The sequence below is a fragment of the Typopeltis vanoorti genome, chromosome 23, assembly GCF_054136105.1.
Source record: "Typopeltis vanoorti isolate ZY-2024b chromosome 23, IOZ_Tvanoo_1.0, whole genome shotgun sequence".
Classification (NCBI taxonomy): domain Eukaryota; kingdom Metazoa; phylum Arthropoda; class Arachnida; order Uropygi; family Thelyphonidae; genus Typopeltis; species Typopeltis vanoorti.
In genome coordinates, this window is record NC_143571.1 from 3288674 (window position 1) to 3315696 (window position 27023).

A 27023-nucleotide genomic window follows, 5' to 3' on the forward strand; every position below is an offset into this window, starting at 1 on the left:
AACTTCTAGGAATGGTCCCTTGTCCTTGCTTCTTCCCCTTTCTACTATATGAAAAAGCTCTCAACTGTCAACTCTGTAACTGCCTATCCTCATAACTAACATAGAGTCCTGATGTAATTTTTGTTATCTGCCTCTGCATCTGCTCCAAGGTTAATTTATACCCTTCAAATCCCAATGACCAAATCTGAGCACAGTAATCCAAGTGATCTGATTGGTGCTTTGTACAACAGAATCACTGCTTTTCTATTTCTGCTAGTCAGCATCCTTCTCAGTATTGTAGCAATCCTTTGTCTTTACCTGCAATATGTTCCCTAAGCTTCAAGTTTTTATTAATCATCATCCCAAGGTCTCTTGCCTCCTCCATTTCCTCTAGTACAGTTCTACCAACAGTGTATGCAGCCTCCCTCTCATCACTGGATCCTAGACTTTAAGACCTTACATTTATTTGCATTAAACTGATATCCCCCATTCATTTGTCCAGCTTATTCAAATCCTCCTGAAGGGCCATCACATTAACACTATTACTAATAACCTTCCTAGCTTCACATCATCTGCAAACAACTGAATATTTCTCTCTCTCTCTCTCTCTGCAATCCATTGACCATGTCATTGATATAAAGGTAAAGTTTGCAGTCAACTTGAAATCAAAAAAGTAAAAATTTCTAGAATAATAAGCAACTCTAATCATGTCCAAACTCTGTCTATATTAATTATTAAATGTACAAAAAAGCAAAAAAGAACACATGACTGATTTGAATTAAAATTATGAATAATAGAAACCAAATTTAAAATAATATATTCTGACTACATTTTTCTAAAGGGAACTGTAATTACTGAATATTTTAACAGAAAATGGTCTTGACCTATTCAGTGGTTGGTTATTTGAAGGTCAGATAATTGAGAGATCACATTATTTATTAAATTAATAGTTTTAAATATGAAACCAAAAAATGTAATGTCTGACAATAGTTCTTTCCTTTCAGGTTACATCATCTGGTGGTCTTCATGTTAATTCTATGGCAGGGATATTAACGGCTCCACACAGTGTTCAAGTTATCACACAGCCTTCAGGAATAAAGGTAATAACACCAAATTCAGTTGCAGAGGCAACAACAGTTTTATCTCAATCATCCCCAGCATCAAACACTCATCATACTTCGATTCATATACTTGCCCCTACAACTACACCATTAGTTGCTGTAGTCACAAGTACTCCTCCAACATCTTCAACCTCACCATCAGTGGCTATGGTGACTTCTTCTCCTAAACCTGCTGTGACACATTCTCTCGTACGCGTCAGCAGTGGATCAACCACAAATGTGACCAAGCATCTTGTTTCTCCTATAACATTAGTAGCACCACAAGCTATGGTGGGTGTGACTCAAGTTGCTACAGCAACAAAGCCAATAATTATTAATCAAGCATCTACACTGACACAACTTGCATCTTCCTCTGGGATTGCAGCATCATCCATTCCTGTTACTCTTAATTCAGGCAAACCTCAGCTGTCTGTTGTTATGACAACAGGATCTTTAGTTACATCATCAAACAGAAACTCTATTCAAACTGGTAATATTAGTTCAACACTTGGATCTTCAGCTTCCCAATCTAATATGATTGCAGCACTACAAACACCCAGACCGGTGACACAAATAATGCAGCCTACAGCACCTTGTCGAACAGCACAACAAGTCCTCACGTCAGCAGGTAAGTTGTTCATTTTTATATTGTTGTTAATTAAATAATTCATCACTTGTTTTAGAAATGTGTCCCACTTTTTATTTTTAGGTTAGGTTTGTATGATTTCAAGTGCTTTTTTATATATATGCTTCTTGCACACATTTCAATCTGAATTTTAAAGGTACACTATAATGTCATGCAAATTTTAAAGAAAATAGGGAAAAAATTAGTCTCGCTTTATTATAAATATAATTTTTATATTATAAATATAATTTTGAATCTGTTAGTTATATTAATATATACACATCAATGTCAACATCTTAGTACCTCTAAAATAATCTTTGCATATAATGGCTGCAGAGATTATTTTGAGAGATCTGTGTCTTTGGCATATATGATATCTCACCATAGTAAAAAATTGTGGTGATAGAATTATTCTTTCATGGTATGCTGTTAGTATTCAAAATTTGTAACTGAAATGATCATTAATATGTTTTTTTAAAGGCCCCAGTCAATGTTGTTCATTTGATACTTCAAAGTAGAGTATTTTTGAAAACATGGGAATATGTTTCTTTATATGCTGATGTTTGCAGTGCATTATATATAATTTTGATGATGTTGTTGAGCACAAAAGCTATATAAACATGGGTGGCAGTCATTCCTGTAATAATTGCTCATGTAACTGGTTAATAAGTTTTTATCAATCATCATCCACATCTTTACACAGAGCAAAGAGCGATTAGATTGACTAAGCTTTTCATGTTTTCTTCTAAACTGTTATGCTAACTTCAATTAAGTACAACAAACACATCTCTCTTGGCTTGATTATTGACACCACAATAGGTAGGGTAAGGTGTTCTATCACTTAAGTTATTGACATTACATTATTAGATTTTCTAAACCTTATATAATGCTTGGTCAGTTCATAGTACCGTATAATGATGTTATCAGTAAATTTCAGCCAAACAAATCATCATCAAATTCCTGATAAATACTTGCATGGAGGATATCATGATATGCTTCTTTTTCAATCCATCCACCCCTTAGGATTTGTAGTTCACTAATTAGGAATCATGGGGAATTAATGCAGCTAGCACAACATTCCTCTGCTGCATTCCCCTAAGGGCAAGTATTAATGTCTGTGGACCTGTCTTTTTACAGGATGGGTTTGCCTGTTTTGAGGGATGAAAAACCCAAGTTTCCAGGAGAAACAATCCTTCACCTCCATATAAGACTAGCCATTTGACTGAAAAGACCTGACAATGGTTCCTCACAATGTAGATGGGATTCAAACCCATGTCTTCTCAAACAAAGGGCTTGTCAATGCCACCTGAGCTACGGAGGCTTCACTGTGATATTACTATATAGTTAATTTGCATATTACTAACTTCTTATCAACAGTTCCTTTAATTGGTTGTTTGTCAAGTGTCCAGCATGGTGGCATCTAATATTTCAGTCTTCTAAGGCATATTAACTGCATCAGTTGATGTAGATCTTGGTCATCCTTGAAGTCTTTTTATTACTTTTTATATAAATCTTTCTTTCTTTTTTTTTTTTAAGTGACCATACCACCCTCAGATTAACTCTGCTCATACATTCTTTTAACCATGTCAGTTGTTTTCTGATATCTTCATTTCTCTCATTTTCTTGGAGCTCTTATTATCTAGTTGATCAGCTGGTTTATTCTAACTCAACTCTCAGATCTATAGTTAGAATGCTGCTAATTTAGTGTTTTTTGGATATTTTCTCTCTTATTTTATATAATTTTATTCAAGTGGCTCTTCACCATATAACAACTTTATTTATTCTATCATCAAATTTAATTTGCCATTGTCACTAAAAATTGTACATAAATACTGAACACTTCAGCTATTTAGGTACAATATATATTAAATATATTTTATATATTTAATCATTAAAGGTACTAGTGGCATAACTATAAACAACAAAATTACACAACAACCACAGTAATAAACTTTAATAAAAGCACAGATATTGTTTACTGAAAATAAGAGTACATCATGATTATGTAGAAACAAAAAGCACATCAAAGAACAGGAATACAAGGTGCATACAAGAATTAGTTTACCAATTAAAAATGGTTGCTGTGAGATAGAAAGTAATATTCATCATAACATATTAATATTGGAATCACTTACGTTAATTTAAATGTCTTTATTTGTAAAATTTGTGGCTAAGTTTCATAGTCATTGTCAATACAATTATATGAAAACACAAAAAAGAGAACAACAATTCAGTTGAAAGGGTATGATATTATGTGCACTATCGGCTGCAGGAGAATAGCCTCATCTGCATTAATAGATATCCAAAATAAATTACAATAAAATAATTTAGTTAATAAATTATTTTTAGATATAAACAACAAATTAAGGAACATACAAATGGTGAGTATTAATCAGTATAACTTCCCTAAATTGAAGAAGAATTTTAGGCAGTTGTGAATGTGTGCTTCACAGCTTTCTTTGTACCATCTAACAGAAGAAAATAACTTTTGTGTGACACTTTGGTTTTGTTCCACTGATTTCTGTGTTTTGTAGATAATGTGTTGTTTCTAAACCAGATTTGTTGAGTTCTTTAAGTGAAATGTATTCCTGATGTTCTTCAAGAAGAATTGTGCAGAACGACCAGTCTGTCAGTACTAATGGTGGGAACGGGCGGTAGATGGCATTGATGTAGTTGTGGTGAGTTGTAGTTGGTGGATTGAGTGGTGGAAACAGATAGAGCAGGTGTCCTCCCTCGATGAGTCTTTGGACTCCCTGGAGGTGTCACGTAATAATAATAATAATAATTATATGGATACAAATTCTGATAATTTCTTCTTGAGGTGGGTTATCCTCCTCTTTCTTATCCTGGAGTTTACAGAATTCCCTGTTCTTGCAGCTTATGTCATTATGGACAGACTGGTCGTTCTGCATAAATTCTTCTTGAAGAACATCAGGAATGCATTTCACTTAAAGAACCCAATAAATCCAGTTTAGCAAATTATCCACAAAACACAGGATTCAGTGGAACAAAACCAAAGTTACACAAAAGTTATTTTCTTCTGTAAAAACTGTACTACACATTCACAACTCAAATCTGAACAAAAATGATTGCCTAAAACTTTCTCATTGGGAAGTTATAGTGATTAATACTCACTATTCATGTGCTCCTTAAAATGTTCATGTCAGGGGGATCAGAGCTCTTTCGATGCGAACCTAACCATCTGGTGAAGTGAACGAAATTACCACGACACCCAGTAATTTTGTTCCTGCATGTCGTCAGATGTGCCACTTTTCGTGATGGTTTCTTCAATTATATAGCGGGGAGGGGGATAATATATTAAAAAACAATAATTGAAAAGAATGATATATTTAATTTTAGTTACTATACTTTTACTAAAAGATGTAAAGAATAGCAAATATGAGGAAGAGAAAGAATAAGCATGAATAAAAATACTTTCAGTACTGTAAAATGGATTATAAATAATTTACATCTGTGATATTTATATGTGTACTTGTGTTACAAGTATCTGGAGGTGGAGTGAAGGATACATGATCCCATAAACTCTAGACTTCCATATTTGCATTTATGATGGGCATAATTAAAAAAACAACAAATTATGAACAGATGGAAAGAGATTTGTTTGCAAAATGTAAATCAATAACCAATAAGAAACAGCAACTGTATATATTGCTAGCTCAGTAAAGAACATAATTAAATAATAAGGGAGGATTTATCCTATGATCTAATAATGCTGACCAGGTGATTCATGTGGTTTGACAGAGGAACAAATCATCTTGTACAATTTATTGTGCTTGTTATGTATATTTCTTTCTTTTTTATATATATTTCACTTTCAATTTTTACTACCTATGTGCATACTGTCCAAAGACTGGAAGCAGCTGTCCCTATATAGCAAACAACACACCCTCCCCAACAGCCACTATACTGCAAATGCAAGAAAAACAAGTAGTTTTATTCAAGAATAAAATTTATACATCACTGAATAAGGTACAGAGACATTTGCAGTCTGTGTAATATATTGTCAACAAATAGTGCAATAAAACAGCCCCTCCCACAGAAACTATGCTGCATAGACTCAAGCAAAACCATTTATTGTACTATCCTGACATTTGTCCAAATTTTCAATTACATGAAATAAGTGTTTGTTTGAGTACATTTGAAATTTTTGATGTCATTAAGACAGATCACAAATGCTAACTTCAAATAAAATTCTACCATAAGAGTTGCAAATAACATGCTGTATAAACTTTGTGTCAGTGAGCCCATCCATTATGGAAGTGTCACACAAACGGTAATGAGAAGTCTCGTGGGTGCAATAAATGTGCAGAACATTTCCCAATGTGGACATGCTAATTTGTAATTAATTTATTGTTTATATCTAAAAATAATTTATTAACTAAATTATTTTATTGTAATTTATTTTGGATATCTATTAATGCAGATGGAGCTATTATCCTGCAGTCGATAGTGCCCATAATATCATATGCTTTCATTTGAATTGTTGTTCTCTTTTTTTGTATGTGTTTTCTTCTCATTATATTGACAATGGCTATGAAACTTAGCTGAAAATTTTACAAATAAAGACATTTCAATTAACACAAAAGTAATTCCATTATTAATATGTTGTAATGAATTCTTCCTCTTAAGTCTTGATTTTTAGAACAAGAAATTAATATTAATAAATAATATTAAAATTCTTTTTGATATTTACATAAAACAAGAATCTCCCAAACTTTTGGGAGAGAGAGAGACAATTGTTCTGATTCAGGTTAGGCCAATTTAAAAGAATTCCTAAAAGAAGATGGCTTCCTCCCACTGGATACAGTCAGTACTATGCTGTGCCAGACCAGGCTTTTGAGGTCTCATGTATTCAGTGTAGTATTGATGTTCATTAATTCTTTTTTCTACAGAACAGCCTGTCTCCCAAACTATGTAAGATTACATTCACAAGGAATTTGGAAAAATACCAGCTAAAAATAGAGATGACAGTTTGTCTTTTGTAGATGTTGACAGATAGTAAATTTTGTTAATGGGAAAAGATGTGGGAATAAGGTAATACTTCAGACTTCTACCAAAAGGTTCAGAGATACCAGAAATATAAGGGATTAGAACCCTGCGATTCGTTTGAAGAATCCTTAGATGTTGGAACATAGGGAGTTATCCTCTGGATTTTATGAGGATTGTAGTTATTCAGCTCCATTAAAGTTTTGAGAGTGAGAAGTTCTTGTTGTAAGCTTGAGGAAGAAGAGCACACATTATGTGCTTTATTAATTAATGATTTAATAACACCTTTTTGAGAGGTGTGATGAGTAGACTTTTGATGAATATATCTGCCAGTAAAGATAGGTTTCTGATAAACTGGTTGACAAAGTACCAGAGGCTGTGCGAATAAGAAGGATGGCCAAAAATGGTAAACTACCAGCATTTTCTTTTTCCATGGTGAATTGAATGTTTGGATGAAGGCTATTGATCTAATGTAGAAAAGTGGTAAGTCCATTTTCAGAATGAGGCCAAACAGCAAAAGTGTCATCGATGTAATGAAACCAAAGTGAGGGGTGGGGATAAATGGATGAGAACAAGGTTGATGAGGTATCTTCCAGATGCTTGAAAAAATAGTTTGCCAAAGGTGGAGACAGAAGGCTACCCATAGCAGTGCCTTTAATCTGTTTATAGATCTTGCTTTTTCAGCTGAAATATCCTGATTGTATAACAAATTCAGAAATCTTTGCAACATCAGGAGGGAAATCATCATATAGTAAATTAATAGTGTCAGATAATGGAATGTTAGTAAATAGAGAAACAATGTCAAAGCTGACTAACATATCTGACTCTTGTATTTGAATATTCTTTGATTTTTTCAAGAAAAAGGTGTGAAATTCTTGATAAATGATCTAGAATGTCCAATAAAGGCAGTTAACCACCTTACCAGCCATTATGGATCAAATATTCATCCTCTTACGCTTCATATCCATCATATATTTCAATGTAATATCAATGGTATTACAATTTTAATATGCACTTCGTATCCATGATAACTTTGATGTCTTGGCCGGTGGTGTGGTTAATAAACGTGAAATAAATTTAGTAATTCTATAAGTGGGAGAGTCAATACAGTTCACAATGGATCTTACTGGAGAACTTTATGAATTTTTAGGAGCCCATATAAAGGAGTCCTTCCAAAATGGATGCATTACAAAATATTTTGATCCTAGCTAGTAACTTCATCAAGGAACTTATTTAATTGTTTAATCTGTGTTTTTGTAGGAATATAACTAATTTCTTGATAGGTGGAGGCATCCTGTAAAAGGCAGTCTATCTTCCTCTCATAGTCGGCCTTATCCATTACTACCACAGCTTTTCCTTTATCCGCTTTTGAAATAGATATATGGTTCTTTTGTTTTAATGAAAGCAGCACATGGAATTCAGTGTTAGATAAATTGGAAGTAATTTGCTTCTAAATAGTGAAGCAGCAATTACAAAGCATAGTTTATTAGCATCTGTACTTTCATTAAAGTTTATTATTGTGGTTATCATATAATTTTGTTGTTTTTATATATATTATCCTATATGCGAGGGACCACAAGGCCTTATAGCAAATAGATGCCTTGTGTGGGATGGGATCAAGAGCAAAGTAATCTGTTGATATTATTTTTGAAGAAGAATACTTTATGGGTAAAGCTGATCCACAAAACTGAGGTAGATGGAATGAAAGATGAATGGGGATAGCAGATTTGGTGATGCAGCAATTCATCAGTAAAAGGATGTTGGGCAGCAGTTACTTGTGTTACTGTAGGTTTAGCAGAAATGGAGGCGGGGGGGGGGGGCATGATAGATGGATGCCAGTTATACTGAACAGTGCCCATGCAAATAAATGCAGTTGATGTATGTTTTCCACATTCCTGATTATGTCTTTCTGAGTGCTGAAGACTTGTACAGGATTTATTTAGGACAATAACATCATCTGCATAAAGTAAATCATCAATTTTGATATCAAGTAATGCCACTTTCTTCATAATGTGATCAAACATGATTACCTGGTATGAAATGGAAGCTAACAAGATGAAATACATGATAGGACATTGTCACAGACCTAGTGGTACTAAACAAGGAATTATTATGGTGACTTAAATTATCCAAATATTGAAACTCGTAAGAATAAAACAGAATTTATTCAGCTGTTGTGAGACAACTTTCTCAAACATCATGTGAAAGAAGCAACTCAAACACAAAGAGTGTTAGATTTGATCATAGCATCAGAAGGTTTCTCATTTAAGGATGTGACTGTTTGCCACCAGTTGGTGACAGTGATCATGCCATACTAATCTGGGAAGTAGCAAACTATATAGATATTTCAATCAGAACAGGGGTTACATGCTGGACTACAAATCTATAAATAATGCCAAACTTGAGAGAATACTATCCTGGGTCCATGGAATCATTTACTGAATGGAAAGGATATCAGCAGTGTATTGGATGCTTAAAATGATGTGGTATCTGAATGTGTCCCCAGAACAAATAAGATGAGAGTGAAATGGACATGCAGTCTTATTAAGCAAGAAATCCATAACAAGAAGATGATGTGGGACGATTTCATGAGAATAAGTGGGAGAGGAGTTATGAAATATATAAAGCACACCAAAAAGGTTAAGAGTATTGTACAGAAAGCTAAGTTGGGGGTATGAAAAGAAATTGGCTGCACAGGCTAAAGGTAACCCAAAAGAATTTGATAATTATGCTGCAAGTAAAAGAAAGAATAAATGTAGAAGAATAACTTTACTGAATGCAGATGGTACCTATGTATCAGAAGCAGATGCTATAGTACAAATAATGATTGCTCACTTCACCAAGATCTTCACCACTACATCAGATAAAGAGATAGAGGTGCATGAGAAGGAGATTCTAGAACTGTTGGCTCTTGACATGTTTGTATAATTTGAATCTTAGCTTAGGAAAGATCCCACAGGAATGGAAAGAATGTATGATAATTCCATTGTACATGGATGGTGCAAAGACTGATGTGTGTGTCTATCGACATGTCAGAATCTCTGGAGTAACTGAAAATTTTAGAGAAGTTAGAACTTGCATACAGAAATAGGTGGACAAAGATGCTGTATTTTGCAAGGAAAAGTATGGGTTTACTAAAGGGAGGCCAGTTCTGAGCAATTTGTTCATATTTTATAATGTTATTGGGTTGGTTGAATATAGGGAATGAATATACTGTGAAGTGTAGGACTTTGCTAAGGCATTTGATAGCTACCACATGAAAGGCTATTGCATAAACTGGAGAATATGGGGTTGGAATGTAAACTGTTGGTATCAGACAGGTATCAGAAAGTGATGAATGGTGAATCTGCCAGATTTAAGGTGGCCAGTGGTGTGCTCCAGGAATCATTCCTTGGACTATTATTGTACATACATACATACATATATACATCTTCAAGGCCCACCTTTCCTAATTGGGTTGTGGAGGCAACAGCTGCAAGAGGAACTTTCAATGGTCATGATCCTCTGCCACCAAGCTCAGGTGTTCTGGTGGGATTCCCAAACGTGTCTACCCAAGGTTTTGGATATAATTTATCCAGCGAGTCCTTGGCCTTCCACATGGCCTCCCACCCTCTGGCTTGGCAAAGAGGGCCTGCTGAGGGAGCCTCTCTTGTGGCATTCTGACCAGGTGCCTGTACCAACGTAACTGTGATCTCTCAACATGGAGAAGCAGTGGTTGCGTATTGAGGGTTTCCCAAATTACAGAGCTTCTGACTCTGTCAAGTCTTGTCAGCCCCGCAACCCCTTGAAGGAACCTCATTTCAGCCGCTTGGATTCGTGTCTGCATTCTTTCGTTCATTACCCAACTCTCATGACCATAGGTGAGGATGGGGAAATAGACTGTATTGAAGACAGCCAGCTTTGCCTTCTGGCTTAACTCCGGCTTCAATACTACCGAACGGCCAGGCTCCCGCAATATTGAGCTTGCTAAGCCAATTCGAGTATCTAGCTCTACTTCCCATTTTCTATCATTCGTGAATATGGACCCCCAAGGTATTTAAACTTCACCTGCCTCATTGGGCTCCACTTACATGTATCAGTTTTGTTTCGTTTTGGCCACACTGATCTTCATTCCGGTGTCTGCACAAACAGCTACAAACCTATCCAGGGTCTGCTGGAGGTCATCTGTGGAAGAGCTAAGCAGAACTAGGTCATCTGCAAAAAGCAGACGTCCAATGCTACATCTTCCAATTCTGACATACTCACTGCCTCAGCTGTGCCTATTAATCCAGTCCATAAATATTATGAAAAGGAGGAGTGACAGAGAAGTTTCACAGTCTCTGTTCTTACACAGAACAGAGACTGTGAAAGGTTCAGACTTTGTGCTGTTTACCCTGACACAAAACTCTGGGCATTCATACAGGGACTTGATGGCAGCTAATAGTTGGCCATCCACTCCATACTCCTGTACTACTTGCCAAAGCTTATCCTGAGGAACCCGGTCATATGTCTTCTCCAAGTCCACAAAACATGTGTAGACATTCTTGGCATATTCTCAAGATTTCTCAAAGACTTGCCTTAAAGTGAAGGTTTGGTCAGTTGTGCTCCTACTAGGACGAAAGCTACATTGTTCTTCCTGGAACTTTAACTCAACTATGCTCCTGCACCATCTTTCCAAGCACCTAGCATACACTTTCCCAGGCAGGCTGAGCAGAGAGATGCCACAATAGTTACTGCAATCCTTCTGGTCTCCCTTCTTGAATACTGGTATTATTATGCCTGTCTGCCATTGCTTTGGTGCTCGCCCAGATATCCAAGCAGTCTGACATACTCAAGTCAGCCAGAGAACACCCTCTCGATTTAAGGCTTTTAGCATTTCGGGCCAAATTTCATCATCTATTGTTGTTGGACTATTGTTGTTTAATCTATATATCAATGATATTGGAAAGAGCCTGATGGGAGATCTTCAATGTTTGCTGATGATGCAAAGATGGGCAGGAGTTGAGATGCTACTAATATACAGAATTTCCAAGGTGATTTGAATAGATTGGAAATGTCTGCAAGCAATAATTGGTGTCAGTTCAATGTTAGTAATTGTAAAGTTATGCACTTTGGCATGATGAGATATATGCAGTGGCATATTATATTGTTAGGATTATTCATGGCATAACTGATGAGGCAAGAGATCTTAGTGGACAGAAATTCGTAGTTCAAGGGTCACATAGCAAAAATTGCACATACAACCCAGAGGATAATTGAAATGTTGAAATAAGCATTGACATGTAAAGATATGGAAGTTATTTGGCATCCTTACAAGGCCTTGATATGACCACACCTGGATTGTTTTGTGCATATTTGGTCTCCTGGGTTCTGAGGGGATAAAGAAGCTGTGGAAAGGGTGGAAAAAAGCATTGGGTTTATGGAACTTAGATTATGGGGATAGATTGAGTATGTAGGCAGCAGACAAGAGAAAGATGGGCAATATGATAGAGGTATGAAAAGCTGAACGGCTATTCTATCCCCTTAACTTTTATGATAGAGGTATGTTAACTTGTTAGAGAGCATTATAGAATATTGTTGATAAAATTTTTCATTATATGGAAGGTAGGGAGAGGACAAGGGGATATCTGTGGAAGTTAAGTTTCTGTGTGGTTAAGAAAGGAGTGAGAACTGAATTTTTCTCTCACAGAACAATGAGTGAGTGAAATAGTTTCTTGTTTAAGTAGTAAGTGCATCTAGTGTTGAATGGGTAAGAGAAGGTATGACAGCTGGTGTGAGTGGTGTATGGTCTCCTTCGATGAGTCCTTTACTCTCTGGAAGTCTAATAATAATGCTAATATAGATAATCAATAACAGTGGAGATGTGTGTGCATTTGCCTTACACCTGATTTTGCAACAAATGTCAGCTTGTTCTTCAACTATCTCTTCTATAATTTTTCTTATCATCTTCTCAAGTATGCTTACATAAATCTTATTCTGTAATTTTTAATCATTTTATGGTTGGATACTATGAGTGCACTCCTAATTCATTCAGAATTTGACCTCATCATTTCTTTTAAATTATGCAGTGCAGACACTTTAAAAGCCTTTATACTTCTGTATTTGAACATTTCTGGTCAAATATGATCTATTACAGCTGTCCTTTTCACATTTATTTCAAGTTTTTTTATAACCTCAAGTAATAATTAGTATTCTTGACTGTATTCCTCTTTATGACTTACAACCACCATGATTAAATGATATATTATTTCATGTATTCAAATATACCTGTATATTCAGTTGTTGTTTTTTCTTTTGTCAGCTGTATTGTCTCTTCCTTTTAAAGTACCCTGCTTACTGGATTCATGAAGCAGCTTGAAAAAGTTCCATGTTTGGTCTCTAAAGGTTTTCTGGATCATTTAATTTACCTCTTAAGAAGCCTTGGTTAGTTCTCACATTCTTTGCGAAGTGGATGCTCAGTAAATGTGTGTGTCTGTGTGCGCGCGTGCAGCATAATATTAATTTTTATGTAAGAAAGCAAGTATTTTTGTAGAATTTGAAGGATTTTTGTTAGAGTGTTAGAAAAGTTTGAACTTTATGTATTACTTTGTCCCATCATCTGTATCACTACAGTATTGGAACCAGCTGCAGTGCATCACTTATGGGACACTCTGTAATGCACAATATGTCACTCACCATTAAGTGATTGCAACAGTAATTGTTAACACACTGTTTGCCATGTAAACCAGCAGAGGTGCTGGTTTACATGGCAAACAGAGTGTTAACACATAAAGCAGTTGTGATGTGGAAGGCTGAAAGGCATACTTAGTTTGTCTTGTTTGGAATAAAATATACAACAAAAAAGTTTCCAAATTTCTTCCCTAAAGAGACTTGTGAAATATTCTTTCAAAACACCCTATCACATTCATACAGGCCATGAACATAGTAATCTCATGTTTGTGTATCAGGCTGGTATGCTGCAATGTATGGTATGTACTTAATATTGAAATTAAAACTATATAGGTAGGAAAATTGCTTATTGTTTTCAGGATAGGTGTGCTTAAGGGTCAAAGCTGTATAACTGAGAGGAGACCTCCACATAGCCTTTAAAGGAATGCAGAGAACCGACCAGGGCTTCTGACCTAATGTCCAATCCTCACATTCTCGTGGTGCACCCTGTTGGGTATCTACTTGGATACTGAACGGACGAGGATGGGCTGGCAATTTGGGATTTAGCCGACCAAATTGTATTCTTATTGGTTAAACCAAAATATAGAATGATGGTACAACATGACAAAATTTCATACCGGCTGGGGCGTCACCCGGTTAAACAAGGCCCCCGTTGTTTTCGCCAGGGAACCAGGGCAAACAGCGAAAAGTCAGCTACTGGAACAAATCTGAAAATAAACCCCAACTCAACATCACCAGAGTTAAAGATCGGTACTATCAACGTAAGAAGCCTGAATGGCAAAGAAATGGAGCTAGCTGAGGAATTAGATAAGTACCAGATCGACATAATAGGGGTGACTGAAACAAAAAAGACCAAAACTGGTGAGATCTTTCTGAGCAATAAATACAAAATGTTATATTCAGGCAATGACAATCAAGGAAAAGAAGGAGTAGCCATAGTATTCAACACAAAATATGAGGCTAATCTTCTTGAATGGCAGTCAGTCTCAAGTAGAGTAATGTGGGCAAATATGAGAATGGGGAACTGGACAATGAGACTTATTTGTGCCTATGGTCCCACAGAAGGTTCTACTAAGGTAAAAGTGGAGGAATTTTTTGAGGCTTTAGAAAAAGCAACTGACACAATGAAAAATGAAAAGTTGGTCCTTGTTGGGGATCTAAATAGCAGAGTAGGAAATGATTGTGAGACATACAAAAATATTTTGGGAAAATTTGGAGAAAAGAGCAAAGCTAATAATAATGGCAAATATCTGTTGGATTTCTGCTCAGGACATGGACTGGTTATTACTAATACCATGTTCCAACATAAAAATGTGCACAAATTCACATGGAGAGAAGAGGCTAGGAATAAGAAAAGTCTCATTGACTATGTTATTGTTGACAGTGATGTTTTCTCCCTGGTGCAGGACACCAGAGTGTACAGAGGATTTGAAATCGGAAGTGATCACTATTTAGTCTTGAGCAGGATAAAATTGAATTTCATATTGAAAAGAATAACATGTAAGAAAGTTTTAAAGCGAATAAAAGTTGAGCAGCTCTCAGATGTTAGCTGTAGACTAAAATACACAAAGATTATTGAAGGGAAAGTGAAAGAGTTTGAGAACAGGAATCAAACCTTGGAGATTCAGTGGCAAACTCTGAAGAAAACATTGATTGATTCTGCCAGAGAGGCATGTGGTGAGGTTGTTTGTAAGGATAAAAAAATCAGAACTCCCTGGTGGACACAGGAGGTTAAAGAGGCAGTGAAGGAAAAGAAGAAAGCATACCAAAAGTTCCTGTCAAATAAGTCAGCTTGTGCTCTTAGAGAATATGGAGACAAATGCAAGAATGCTAAACACTGTGTAAAACTAGCTAAACAAAAGTCATGGGAGGACTTTGGCAAGAATATAGAAAATAAATATCAAGAAGGTGGCAAAATATTCTGGAGGTTGTTGAAGAAGCTTAAGAATGGAGGAAAGAGTGCTATAAAAGGAATTAGAGATGATAAAGGTGACATGAAAACGGGAGAAAAAGATATCCTTGAAGTATGGAGTAATTACTTTGAAAAACTGCTAAATGAAACGAGCAGTGATGACAGCACAGTGGTAAAAAACACTGACCAGGCATGCAGTCAGGAATACATATCCATACTTGAAGTAGAAAAAGCCATCAAAGGCTTGAAATGTGGAAAGGCAGCAGGAGTAGATGATATTCGACCAGAAATACTGAAGTATGGTGGTATAAGAGTCTTACAGTGGCTGCACTGCATAGTTCAGAAAGCCTGGACAGAGGGACGAATTCCCGATGATTGGAGTAGAGCTCTCATAGCACCCATATATAAAAAGGGAAATAAAACTGCATGTGAGAATTACAGAGGTATTTCCCTACTGAGTGTTCCTGGCAAGATCTATGCATGTATACTTGAGAAACGGTTGAGAAGAATTGTGGAAGAAAAGCTTGGTGAAGAATAAGCTGGATTCAGGCCAAATAGAGGCTGTCAGGATCAGATCTTCACTTTACAGCAAATAGTCGAGAAAGCATGGGAATATAACAAAGATCTGTATTTAAGTTTTGTCGATCTGGAAAAGGCATATGACAAGGTGCCAAGAGAGAAGCTATTCAATACGCTGCAGTTATATGGTGTCAATGGGACATTATATCAAGCAATACTTAGTCTTTATTTGAGTTGTAAGTCAGCAGTTAGAATTGAAGGAAGTACAGGAAGATGGTTTAATGTTAAATCTGGTGTGAGACAAGGATGTTCATTATCTATATGGATCACATTATGAAGGAAAGTGGTATTAAACATGATATCAAAATTGGAGATGTTAATGTCAGCTCTTTGCTTTATGCGGATGATGTTATACTTCTAAATAAATCCGCTACAAGTCTGCAAGATTCTCTGACTAAATTGAATAGCTCTTGTAATAGATATGGTATGAAGGTCAGCAATAAAAAGACAAAGACAATGAAAATAGGCAGAATCATTGAAAATGTCAACTGTGTTGTGAATGGAGAACCTGTGGAACAAGTAAAACATTTCAGCTATTTAGGCATGATTTTTACTGAAGATGATAAATTAAATATAGAAATAGACAACAGAATCAGCAAAGCTGGTATGGTGGGAAGTCAACTGAATAAATTCATATGGAATAAGAGAGAAATTAGTCGGAACGCTAAATTAGCTGTATACAAGACAGTGTTCAAACCAGTTTTAACTTATGGATCTGAGAGCTGGGTCAGAAGTAAAACACTTGACCAAAGACTAGAGACCACAGATATGAGAGTCCTGAGAAAGATTATAGGCGTGAACAGATGGCATCAATGGCAGTATCATATTAAAAACGAGGATATTAGGAAAGAACTTGACATTGTCAGCATCCAGGAATGCGTTAGCAGAGCTAATCTCAGGTGGTATGGTCACTTAAACAGAATGGGCGAGGAAAGATTAGCAAAACAAGTGTTCTCTGCCAGGTTGGCAGGAAAACGACCCACAGGAAGACCAAGATATAGGTGGATTGATACGGTACAAAGTGCTTTAGACGATAGAAATATAAGATCTGATAATATTGGAGTGTTGACAAGTAACAGACTGATTTGGAGGAAAATTGTAGATAGGAAATTAATAATGATGTAAATTTTTTCATGTAGCACTATCATATCCTGTACACCCCTTGAGGGTACATGGCAGGAATTTGATGATGATGATGATGATGATGTTTTCAGGATATATAAATAACCAATAATTAAGATAGAAGCACTCTTTTTCTTAAAAATATAGATGGATTTATTTTTATGCACTTCAAAATAAACAACCAGATTCTTATTCACCTAAATGTCTACACATTCAGAATATTGGATTGAAGATGATTTTGTATAAGAAATAATGTCTTCCCTCTCCCAATACTATATAATTAAAATAAAAGGAATAGCCATTTTATTTGTTCCTCTGTAGAGCAATTGGAAACAGCAGAACATTGTGCCCTTCGATTGGAAAAGACCTGGTTCGATTCTCGTTGTGACAAGGAGAATCCTTATATGGGGTTTTTCAGTTGAAGGTGAATTAGCCGATCTCATACAGGGGTAGTAGGGTTTTTCATCCAAACAATTTACAGACAAAAAATACTGTTGTTGGTAATGATGGGTAATAGATGGTGTTGATGGTAGTAGTGGAGAGAGTGAGATGTATTTAGCAAAGTAGAGTGCCCTCCCTTGAAGAGTCCTTGAACTGCCTGGAGGTGTTATGTAATAGTAATAATAATAATAATTATTATTATTATATCAGTAAATATAGTACAGTTTCCTAACAGTCTGTTTCAAAGTAGCTGATAAGGAAAATTATTTTAAGCGTTTTCAACAATCTCACATTCTATCCTTCTGTTCTCTTACCTGAAGAAAGAAACAAACAAAAAAAAAAAATTTCTTTTCTTTTAGTCTTCCTGATTTTTTTTTTTTTTTTAAAAAGCTTTGTCAGTCATATCATCTTAATTTTTGGAAATCATTTGGGGTAAAAAGGTGAAATATATTATGAAGCTTTATACAAAATTTGCATTTTAAACCTGTTGATGTGTCTTCTTTATTTGGTACAGAAATATCTGCAAAAATATGTATGCTATTACAGGATTTCAATTTTTTTTTTTTGTTATTAAATGAAAACAAAAAGAGTAATTATTTTGGAGATAGTTTTCAGTATTGAGACCCCATGTTTATTAAACAATAAAAAATAAAAGAGTAAAAAACCTGACAAGTTTCGTTTGTTGCAAGAATGTTTATTAAAAGTTGACACAATAGTCAATTAGATGTCCTTTTTAACTTCATAACTGTTCATTAATTGAGAATCCAAATACAAAATGATATGTTCGTTACTGTATGCTTGTTGGAACAATGCTAGTTGTTGTCATGTTCTGTGGTTCACGGGTGTTATATCTGAGGTCCGAGGCTGTTCAATTTTTGATAAAGGCAGACCAGCTATGAAGTTAAAAAAGACATCTAATTGACTATTTAATTTGGTTGTTGTGTTCAACTTTTATACACCATTACCCTTGATGATGTAAGTCTTACGACGAACTAAACTTGTCGGGTTTTTTACTCTTTTATTTTTTATTGTTTAATAAACATGTGGTCTCAATACCGAAAACTATCTCCAGAACTGCTTACCCACAGAAACCTTCGCTTACGAGTGATTATTTTATAAAAGTAACAATGACTGTGGTGGTCTGATTTTGTGTATTTATTTTCAATTGCTGTGAAAGAGGAAAATAAGAATAGAAAGTGCCTCTCAGTTTAACATTGACATTCAATGCCAGTATGAAAAGGTCAATAAATTGATCGATAATTCAAGCAGGCATGCAAATAATTTTCTTTCTAAGAAGTAAAATCATTCCTTATCCCTTTCTCAAAGAACTTCACTCCACTAAATACATTTTATTCCCCAACGGGAGTAGGCAAGGCCATTTAGTCCTAACTAACTTTTGAAGACTAGTGAGCAGTTAGTCTCCTTAGCAAATATCAGAATAGCTGGTCCAAACCTATCAATGATTTTAATTTGTTAACTTAAAAAAAAAAAAAAAAAAAAAAATCAGTTATTAAAAATATTTATGCTTACATCAGTTCAGACAACTAGTATAGCAATCCTTCGATTAGTGCGCCTAATGCGTTCTTTAAAACAGGCACATTAATCAAATGCACTAATTGAATATAATAACCTATGGGATATAGTATAATTCATTCCTCAAATTTCTTTTTTGAACCTTAATTTTTTATAAAAGAATTAAGGTATGTCTCAGGGCCTAGTTAAAGGAAAATCATGAAGCTGAAAGACAATAAAACATATTCAGAATATAAATTTTATTATTCTACTTCTTAACAAAGAATTGAGCTAATGTAGTTTGTCAAGCATTTTTTTTTTTTTTTCATACAACTGACGGTATGGCCCTATTGCCTTTTCTACTCTTCTGCAAATTTTACTGCTTCTCACTCCATCAGGATTAGGATTAGCCTCTAAGCATTGCTGCTTAAAAACTTCGATTGTACGAAAAATATTTTCAAATTGTTTCTGTGAAATCTCTTTTGGCTGACTATCAGTGGTTAAATTTTCTTCATATTCTTCGGGATCTTCTTGCTGTGCATCTAAATTTAGCAGGTCAGAATCACTCACTTCTTCAGAATGAGATTTAATTAACTGTTGGACGTTATCATTGAAGGGGAGAAAGAAATGAAGGACGTACGAATTGGTTGCCAACATGCGAAATCACGTGCTTTATAGATAAAATTTCCCAACTGTCATACAAGCAAAATAGTTACCACTTTAAAAACTACAATGATCATAAAAGAGAAGTTAATTTTCCGACGTGTAATAATAAACAGCTCATCCCAGAAGATGGACTGATTACCCTATTATCGGAATGGATTCTCCTTTTTGTGACTTGCAGAAGTGTCAAAGGGTCTCGAATCTGTGGGCGTACTATAGCAGACAACATAAATTTGGCGGTAAATTGAAACATAGTGTACATGCAAGTAGTGTAGTATGCGATTAAAAATGGCTTTGTAAAATGTTTTAAATCGGTAACTAAATTATTTCATTCTGGTGAGTGATTTTTTAAAATAGTTAAGCCATAAAAGAAAATTTTTAAAATCTGTAACATTTATTTTAAGATGTATATAGGCGCACTAATCGAATTTGTGTATCGAAAAAAAAATGACGCATTAATCGGGGGCGCATTAATCGAGGGATTACTGTATATGCTTCACAACCTCAATATTGGAAATAAAATTAAGGAGGAGGGGAGAATAGTTATATAATAATTGCATTTGGTTTCTCTAGTTGCTTTTGTAGGTCATGTAGTCTTCTCTAATTATAAAATTAAAATATTATCATTATACATATGCACTTCTCTAACCAAAGAAATGACTGATTTCTGTCAGCAATGAGGTGGACTAAAAGGTTTTGATAAACACCAATTACAAAAATGACTGGTTTCTGCAACAAGGGAATTTTTCTTGGAGGATTGCAAATAATACAGCAGCGTTGTAACAAGTGTATAACACTTTGTGGGGAATATGTAGAATGATGTGTAAGTTACATAGTTCTACCTAAATTCCTTCATGGTGATTATCACAACTTCTCAGCGCATCCTCGTACATTATATTTTAATAAGCAAATACAGGCAAAACACCAACTTATGTAAATTCAGACCTACACAGATTATACTGAAACAGCCATGGAAAAAATTTTGAGTGGCTATATGCCTTGCAGAAAACTGCTGTGGTAAAAATTTTTCTTAACATGCCTACTTTATTTGCATGTCATAACAACAGTTGTCTGCAAGGCATATAGCCTACCTGATTCATGCATATGCCTTTTTCAGTTTTTGTTTTGTTTGTTTGTTACTATTTTGAACATGGATTTGCTGCATATTTGTACACTTTAATAATTTTTAGTGTTTGCATGCACTGGGATAAGTAGTCTTGACTGGAAAAAGAAACAGAGGGTTGGAAAAGTGAACCTATGCATAAACACAACAGAATTGATCTAGAAAGTTATACAGAAATTAAAGAAATATGAAGATGGAAAAAGCTTATTGGTGGCCATAGGATGTGTTCATTTTTCATCATCAGCAATGAATACAATTGTGGAGGTTGCTCCCCATATAAAGGAACACATGAAAAGATCTCGCTATCAACAATAACATAGACTCATTGACTGTTATTGTTGATAGTGATGTTTTCCCACTGGTTCAGGACAGAAAAGTATACACAGGATTTGAAATAGGAAGTGGTCAGCATTTAGTTTTGAGCAGGATAAAATTGAATTTCATATTAGAAAGAAGAGTAAGTAAGTTTTCAGAGGTGAACTGTAGACTCAGATATACAAACATCATTCAAGAATAAATCAACGTTTGAAAACAAGAACCAAACCTAGGAGATTCAGTGGCAAACACTCATGAAAACATTGATTGATTCAGTCAGAGAGGAATGTGGTGAGGTTGCCTCTTTAAATTCCTTAGTCCACTATGAAGTTCTGATTTTTCTCTCCTTACAGACAACCTCACCACATTCCTCTCTGACTGAATCAATCAATGTTTTCATGAGTGTTTGCCACTGAATCCACTGAAAAGAAGAAAGCATATCAAAAGTACCTGGCAAGTAAGTCAGCTTGCACTCAGAGAAAAATGTAAGAAAGCTAAACACTGTATAAAACTAGCTAAACATAAATCACCAGAGACTTTGGTAAGAACAAGGAAATAAATATAAGGAAGGTGGCAAAATATTCTGGAGGCTGTTAAAAAGCTTAGACATGGAGAAAAGAATACTGTAAAAGGAATAAGAGATGATAAAAGTGACATGAAAACTGGAGATAAAGATATTCTAGATGTTTGGAGTAATTATTTTGAAAGATTACTAAATGAAACAAACAGTGTCAGCAGTAGTGGAAAACACTCAACAGGGGAATACATTTAGGAATACATATCCATACTCGAAGTAGAATAAAACATAAAAAAACTTGAAATGTGGAAAGGCAGCTAGTAGATGAAATTCGACCTGAAATTCTCAGATATAGAGATATGAAAGTTTTGCAGTGGCTGCACTGCATAATTTAGAAAGCTTGGTCAGAGGACTGAATTCCAAATGATTGGAGTAGAGTTCTCATAATGCCCATTTATAAAAAGGGAAATAAAGCTGAACGTGAGAAATAAACAAGTACACTTGGATCTCTTTTTATGTGGATTTGAAGTTATGCGGTATAGTACGCCCACAGATACGAGACCTTTCGACATTTCTGCGCATGTCAACAGAAGGAGAATCCATTCCGATAATAGGGTAATCCAGCATTTCCCAAACTTTTCCTACAACGGAACACTTCACAAATCCTGAAATTTTCATGGACACCTTGGTTATTTTGTAATATATTAATTAATAATTAATTGTTAATTTATCTGATTTATTATTAATAATTAATAATTGATCATTAATTAATAATTAATTAAACATAAACATTAAATTAATTTGTGCTGATTTTCATTGACATATCCCATTCTGATCACCAAAAATTTATAATATTATTATGAGTATTTACGAGTGAATGCAGACTTTTACTCCTGTGTGCTGATAGTTTTCCCCTCCCTTTGTATATCCTGGAGATTGCTTTGTAGGCTGGAGGTGGATGAATCACTATCTCTTGTGTCACAAACACCTTCAATGAGAGATTTCTTAACACCAAAATTAAACAAAGTCCCTTGTCTCTTATTCATATTACAATTTAAATTTGTAGGCCTATTACTTTTAAAAAATCACTGCACTACGGTTTTGAAACAAGCATGTGGATAATGCCTTAAGTGATGATGATATTATTGGATATCGAGTAACTTTAGATATCGTCGAAGATCCAGAAAACAATAGTGAAGCAGAAGAAAAACCTCTCCCCCTCACTGCAAATATAATTCGAGAAGGTCTTGAACTGTGCAATAAATTGGAAAATCATTTTCTTGTTAATGACACAAATTCTGAACGAACCTTTAAATTCCAACGTGAGTTGAAGAACTATGTCTGGATATCGCAAGCTGTATAAAAAATTAGTGAAATCATCATCGCAAAGTTTAATCACTGATTACATTGTCAGAAGAAAAAAAAAATCGGCACAGAACGAGGGTGAAGCTAATTCTGTTTGTGAAGAACCATTGCCTTTACCATACAGATCTGATGTGCTGACTATCTCTTCTGGTGATGAAAGTGATTTTGCACCAGTTCGCAAACATTGCCGAATATTGTCTAATAGCGATGATAATTCTGATGACAAAATGTAAAAAAAAATAAAAATTCTTACTTTTCAATAAAATTAAATGAATAAAGCTTTAAAACAAACTTAGGCATTCTTATTTTCCTGAAATTTCATAAACTTTTTTTATGCAATTTTAGGTTTATTTTAATTCATTGCTTCGGTTTTATGCAGTTTTAGAAAATTATGGCACATATCCCTAATTTTTCAATGTAAGTTACGCCTTTTTTTTTTTTGTGCGATTTTTTATATGCGGTTTTCTGTGGAACATATCTACCGCATAAAAAGAGACCCGACTGTATTTCCCTACTTGAGCGTTCGTGGTAAGATTTATGTGTATATACTTGAGAAATGGCTAAGAAACATTGTGGAAGGAAAGCTTGGTGAAGAACAAGCTGGATTCAGGCCAAATAGAGAATGTCAGGATCAAATTCACAAAGGCAAATAGTTGAGAATTCTTAGGAATATAGCAAGGATTTGTATCTAAGTTTTGTAGATCTGGAAAAGGCATATGACAAGGTGCCAAGAGGAAAGCTCTTCAAAATGCAGATCTTGAAGACTTTACAGCTCAGATAGAGACTATATATTGCTTCATATGTTCCATTTACACCACATGCTATAGTTATATGGTGTAAATGGAACATATGAAGCAATATATAGTCTCTATATGAGCTGTAAGGCAGCAGCTAGAATTGAAGAAGATACAAGACGTTTGATGTTAAATTGTAAACAAGGGTGCACATTATCTCCACTGATACTTATTATCCATCTGGATCACATTATGAAGGAAAATTGTATTAAACCTGATATCAAAATTGGAAATGTTAATCTTAAGTCTACTTTATTCAAATGATGTTATACTTCTAAATAAATCCAATATAAGTCTGCAAGATTCCCTGGCTAAATTGAATAACTTTTGTAATAAATTTGGTAATCAGCAGTAAAAAGACAATGAAAATAGGTAGAAACATTGAAAATATAACCGTATCCCCTATAGAACATTTCAGGTATTTAAGCACAATTCTTATCGAAGATGGCAAATTGAATATTGAAATAGACAACAGAATTAGTAAAGCTGGTATGGTAGGAATAAGAGTATAATAAGAATAATGTCAGCTGAATAAGAAGGAAATTAGTTAAAACACTAAACTAAAATGCAATACAAGACAGTGAGTGATCAAATCAATTTTAACTTAAGGATCTGAGAGCTGAGTTAGAAATAAAACACTTGATCAAAGACTGGAGACCACAGATATGAGAGTTGTGAGAAAGATTATGAGATGAACTGATGGGTTAATGGCAGCGTTGTATTCAAAATTAGGATTAGGAAAGAAAACTTATCATTGCTAGCATTCAGGAATGTGTTAGCAGAGCTAATCTCAGATGGTATTACAACTTAAACAGAATGGGAGAGGAAAGATTAGCAAAACAGTTTTCTTTGCTAGGTTAGCAGGAAAAAGACACAGAGAAAGACCCAAGTGTAGGTGGATTGATACAGTAACAAGTGCCTAAGAAGAGAGAAACATACGATCTGATAATGTTGGAGTCTTTGACAGATAAGAGATTAATTTGGAGAAAAATTGTCGATCAGAAGTTCGTAATGGGATAACTTTTTCATGTAGTACTTATCATAATATCCTGTACAATCTCTGATCAGGAATACAATGATGGTGAAAGGATTTACTTCTTTAAAGTCAGAAAAGAAAAAAAAAAAAAAAATGCTTTGGTGCTATTTATGGCATGGAAAAGCTATTACTGTATGGATTGAAGACTAAATCCAGAAGAGTATTCCTTCTAAGAGCCTAATGACGATTCAGCTGAAGTCTTTTTGAAAAATATAAAATCCAAACATCCAGATAGTTCTCCATGCTTACTGGCAAGTAATGGTTTGGTTTACTATTCAGTCATCTTTTGACAATTTTCATAAGGTCGAACAGCCCAATTAAACTTTTTTTTTTCTTGTTCTCTTGAGACTAATTCTTTAGACTTCTTATTCTCTTTAGACTGAATTATACAGTATTACTTTGCATTAATTATTACATATTTAAATGTAATTTGTGTGTGCATCCTCTGGAAACTAATAGAAATAACCTCTAAAACATATTAATGTACTACTGTATACATGTATTGTAAACATGTAAACAATAGAATGTGAATGACTAGTGGGGTTGGTTGGGTTTAAAAATTGAAACTGTCAATGCCATAAATACTGACAAATTTCTAAAAATGTGTATACCTACCTGATGCACAATATACAGCCTAGTATTAACACATTAAAGAGAATATTCTATGTTTGTCATCAATTTCAGTCACATTTGGCTTCCAGGGAAACAAATGCGAATCTTTTGCAATCATGGAAAGACTCTTTGTGGTAGAATGTACTTATGCTTATTTCTTTCCATGATACCGAAAGAAATCCAGGTAACATATTTAAAACTTCAATTGAATTCATGCACATATATGTGCAGGATTATGAACATGAACAAAAATGTTCATTTTATAAAAATCGCATTTCTGTTGTGCAAAATAATTCAATATAATCACTTGGAAGTAAAGAAATACACAAGCAGGGATAAAAGAAGTTATTATCCTTCTTTATTAGGTTTATGATCACATTCAGTCTATTGTGCACAGATTTAGTTGTCTTGATTTCTTGGGGATGTGGAAGTAATGGAGAGGATTCATAAGTAAATGACCAAAATGGTGATTGGTTGGTGGAATGCACCCTATGAGGATAGACTGAAGATTTGTGGGTTACAAAGTTTAGCTGATAGTCAGAAAAGAGGAAATATGATAGAAATATATAAGATACTAAATGAGTTTTATAGAGTAGATTCGAAAGAAAATTTTCAGTACATAATTAGATGAGAAAGAACAAGGGGCCACTGCTTGAAGTAGTGTAAGGATATGGTTAGCCAGGATGCAAGGACTAGATTTTTAACATGGCCAGTAGTGAAAGTGAAATAGATTGCCAGAGGTAGTTATGACCGCTCTGTCAGTGAATGAGTTTAAGGAGTTATAGGTATTATGGTAAGGGTGTGCCTCCTGTGCTGAGTATTGGCTTGTGGAGATGCCCATGTAGTAATTATAATAATAATAATAATATTTCTATACCTTATTGAAAACTCATATTTAAACATTTTGAAGGCATATTTTTAATTATTTACAATAGTTTTGTTATCTGTGTATTTCTTTCAGTTTCTGCTTCTCCAATCAACAATGTTGGACGTCATATTGTTACGGCTGCCATAAAACCAGTCACACCAGCAAGTCAGGTACGTTCTTCAATTCCGCAGATTTCTGGTGTAGCACATGTCACTCATGTTATGTCTCAGGCACCAGTTGCAACTCCAGTAGGCCAAATTGTATCAGCTGGCAGTCATGTATCTGCAGTTACACCCCTGGTAGCACCTGTGTCTGTAGTATCCCATGCAGCTGCTGTACATCATTCTCAAGTTCTTGCTCAGCCTCAGCAGCTTGGGAAAGTCCTGGCATCTCCAATTCTTAAATCTGTGAACCAAATACCCATAATTCAGCAACAGTTTCTGCAACCAGCAGTTGGGTCAGCTCAGCCAGTTGTAAAACCTGTAGTAGTAGTAAGTATGCCTAATATGAGTGCTCCTACAAATGTAGCAGTGCCATCCACAGTAACACCACCTAGTAATGGACAACAAGGAACCGTGAGAGGAACAGTATCACAGCGGTAGTTACAAAGTAACTTGAGTACCTACACTGTTACTTCTTCCTGGATGTTTTTGATATTTTTTGCTTATGTCAAAAAAAGCCAAAAAAAATAATAATAAGTAGATGGTGCTGCCTCTACTGGCCACTGTGAAAAACGCTCACTATGTGTGTATATTGTCCCAGCATGTACAGTGCCATGCACTGACATAGACATGTTTAATTTTGT

The 27023-nt window shown here is 34.9% G+C and overlaps 2 protein-coding genes across 2 annotated transcripts in view; both read left to right on the forward strand.

Moving 5' to 3' along the window:
• Positions 1 to 1517, forward strand: part of LOC150093575 (uncharacterized) — a gene marked incomplete at its 3' end in the record, with an annotated part of 193752 nt that extends 192235 nt beyond the window's left edge. The window contains exon 8 of the mRNA XM_090413224.1: positions 984 to 1517. Within this exon, the coding sequence (XP_090269350.1) occupies positions 984 to 1517 (534 nt within the window). The remainder of the gene's footprint in view (positions 1 to 983) is intronic.
• LOC150093576 (uncharacterized) lies at positions 1494 to 27023 on the forward strand. Its single transcript, XM_090413061.1, has 2 exons — positions 1494 to 1707; positions 26312 to 27023. Exons 1-2 carry the CDS (start codon positions 1518 to 1520, stop codon positions 26818 to 26820), a joined length of 699 nt encoding a protein of 232 aa, XP_090269187.1. The 5' UTR covers positions 1494 to 1517; the 3' UTR covers positions 26821 to 27023.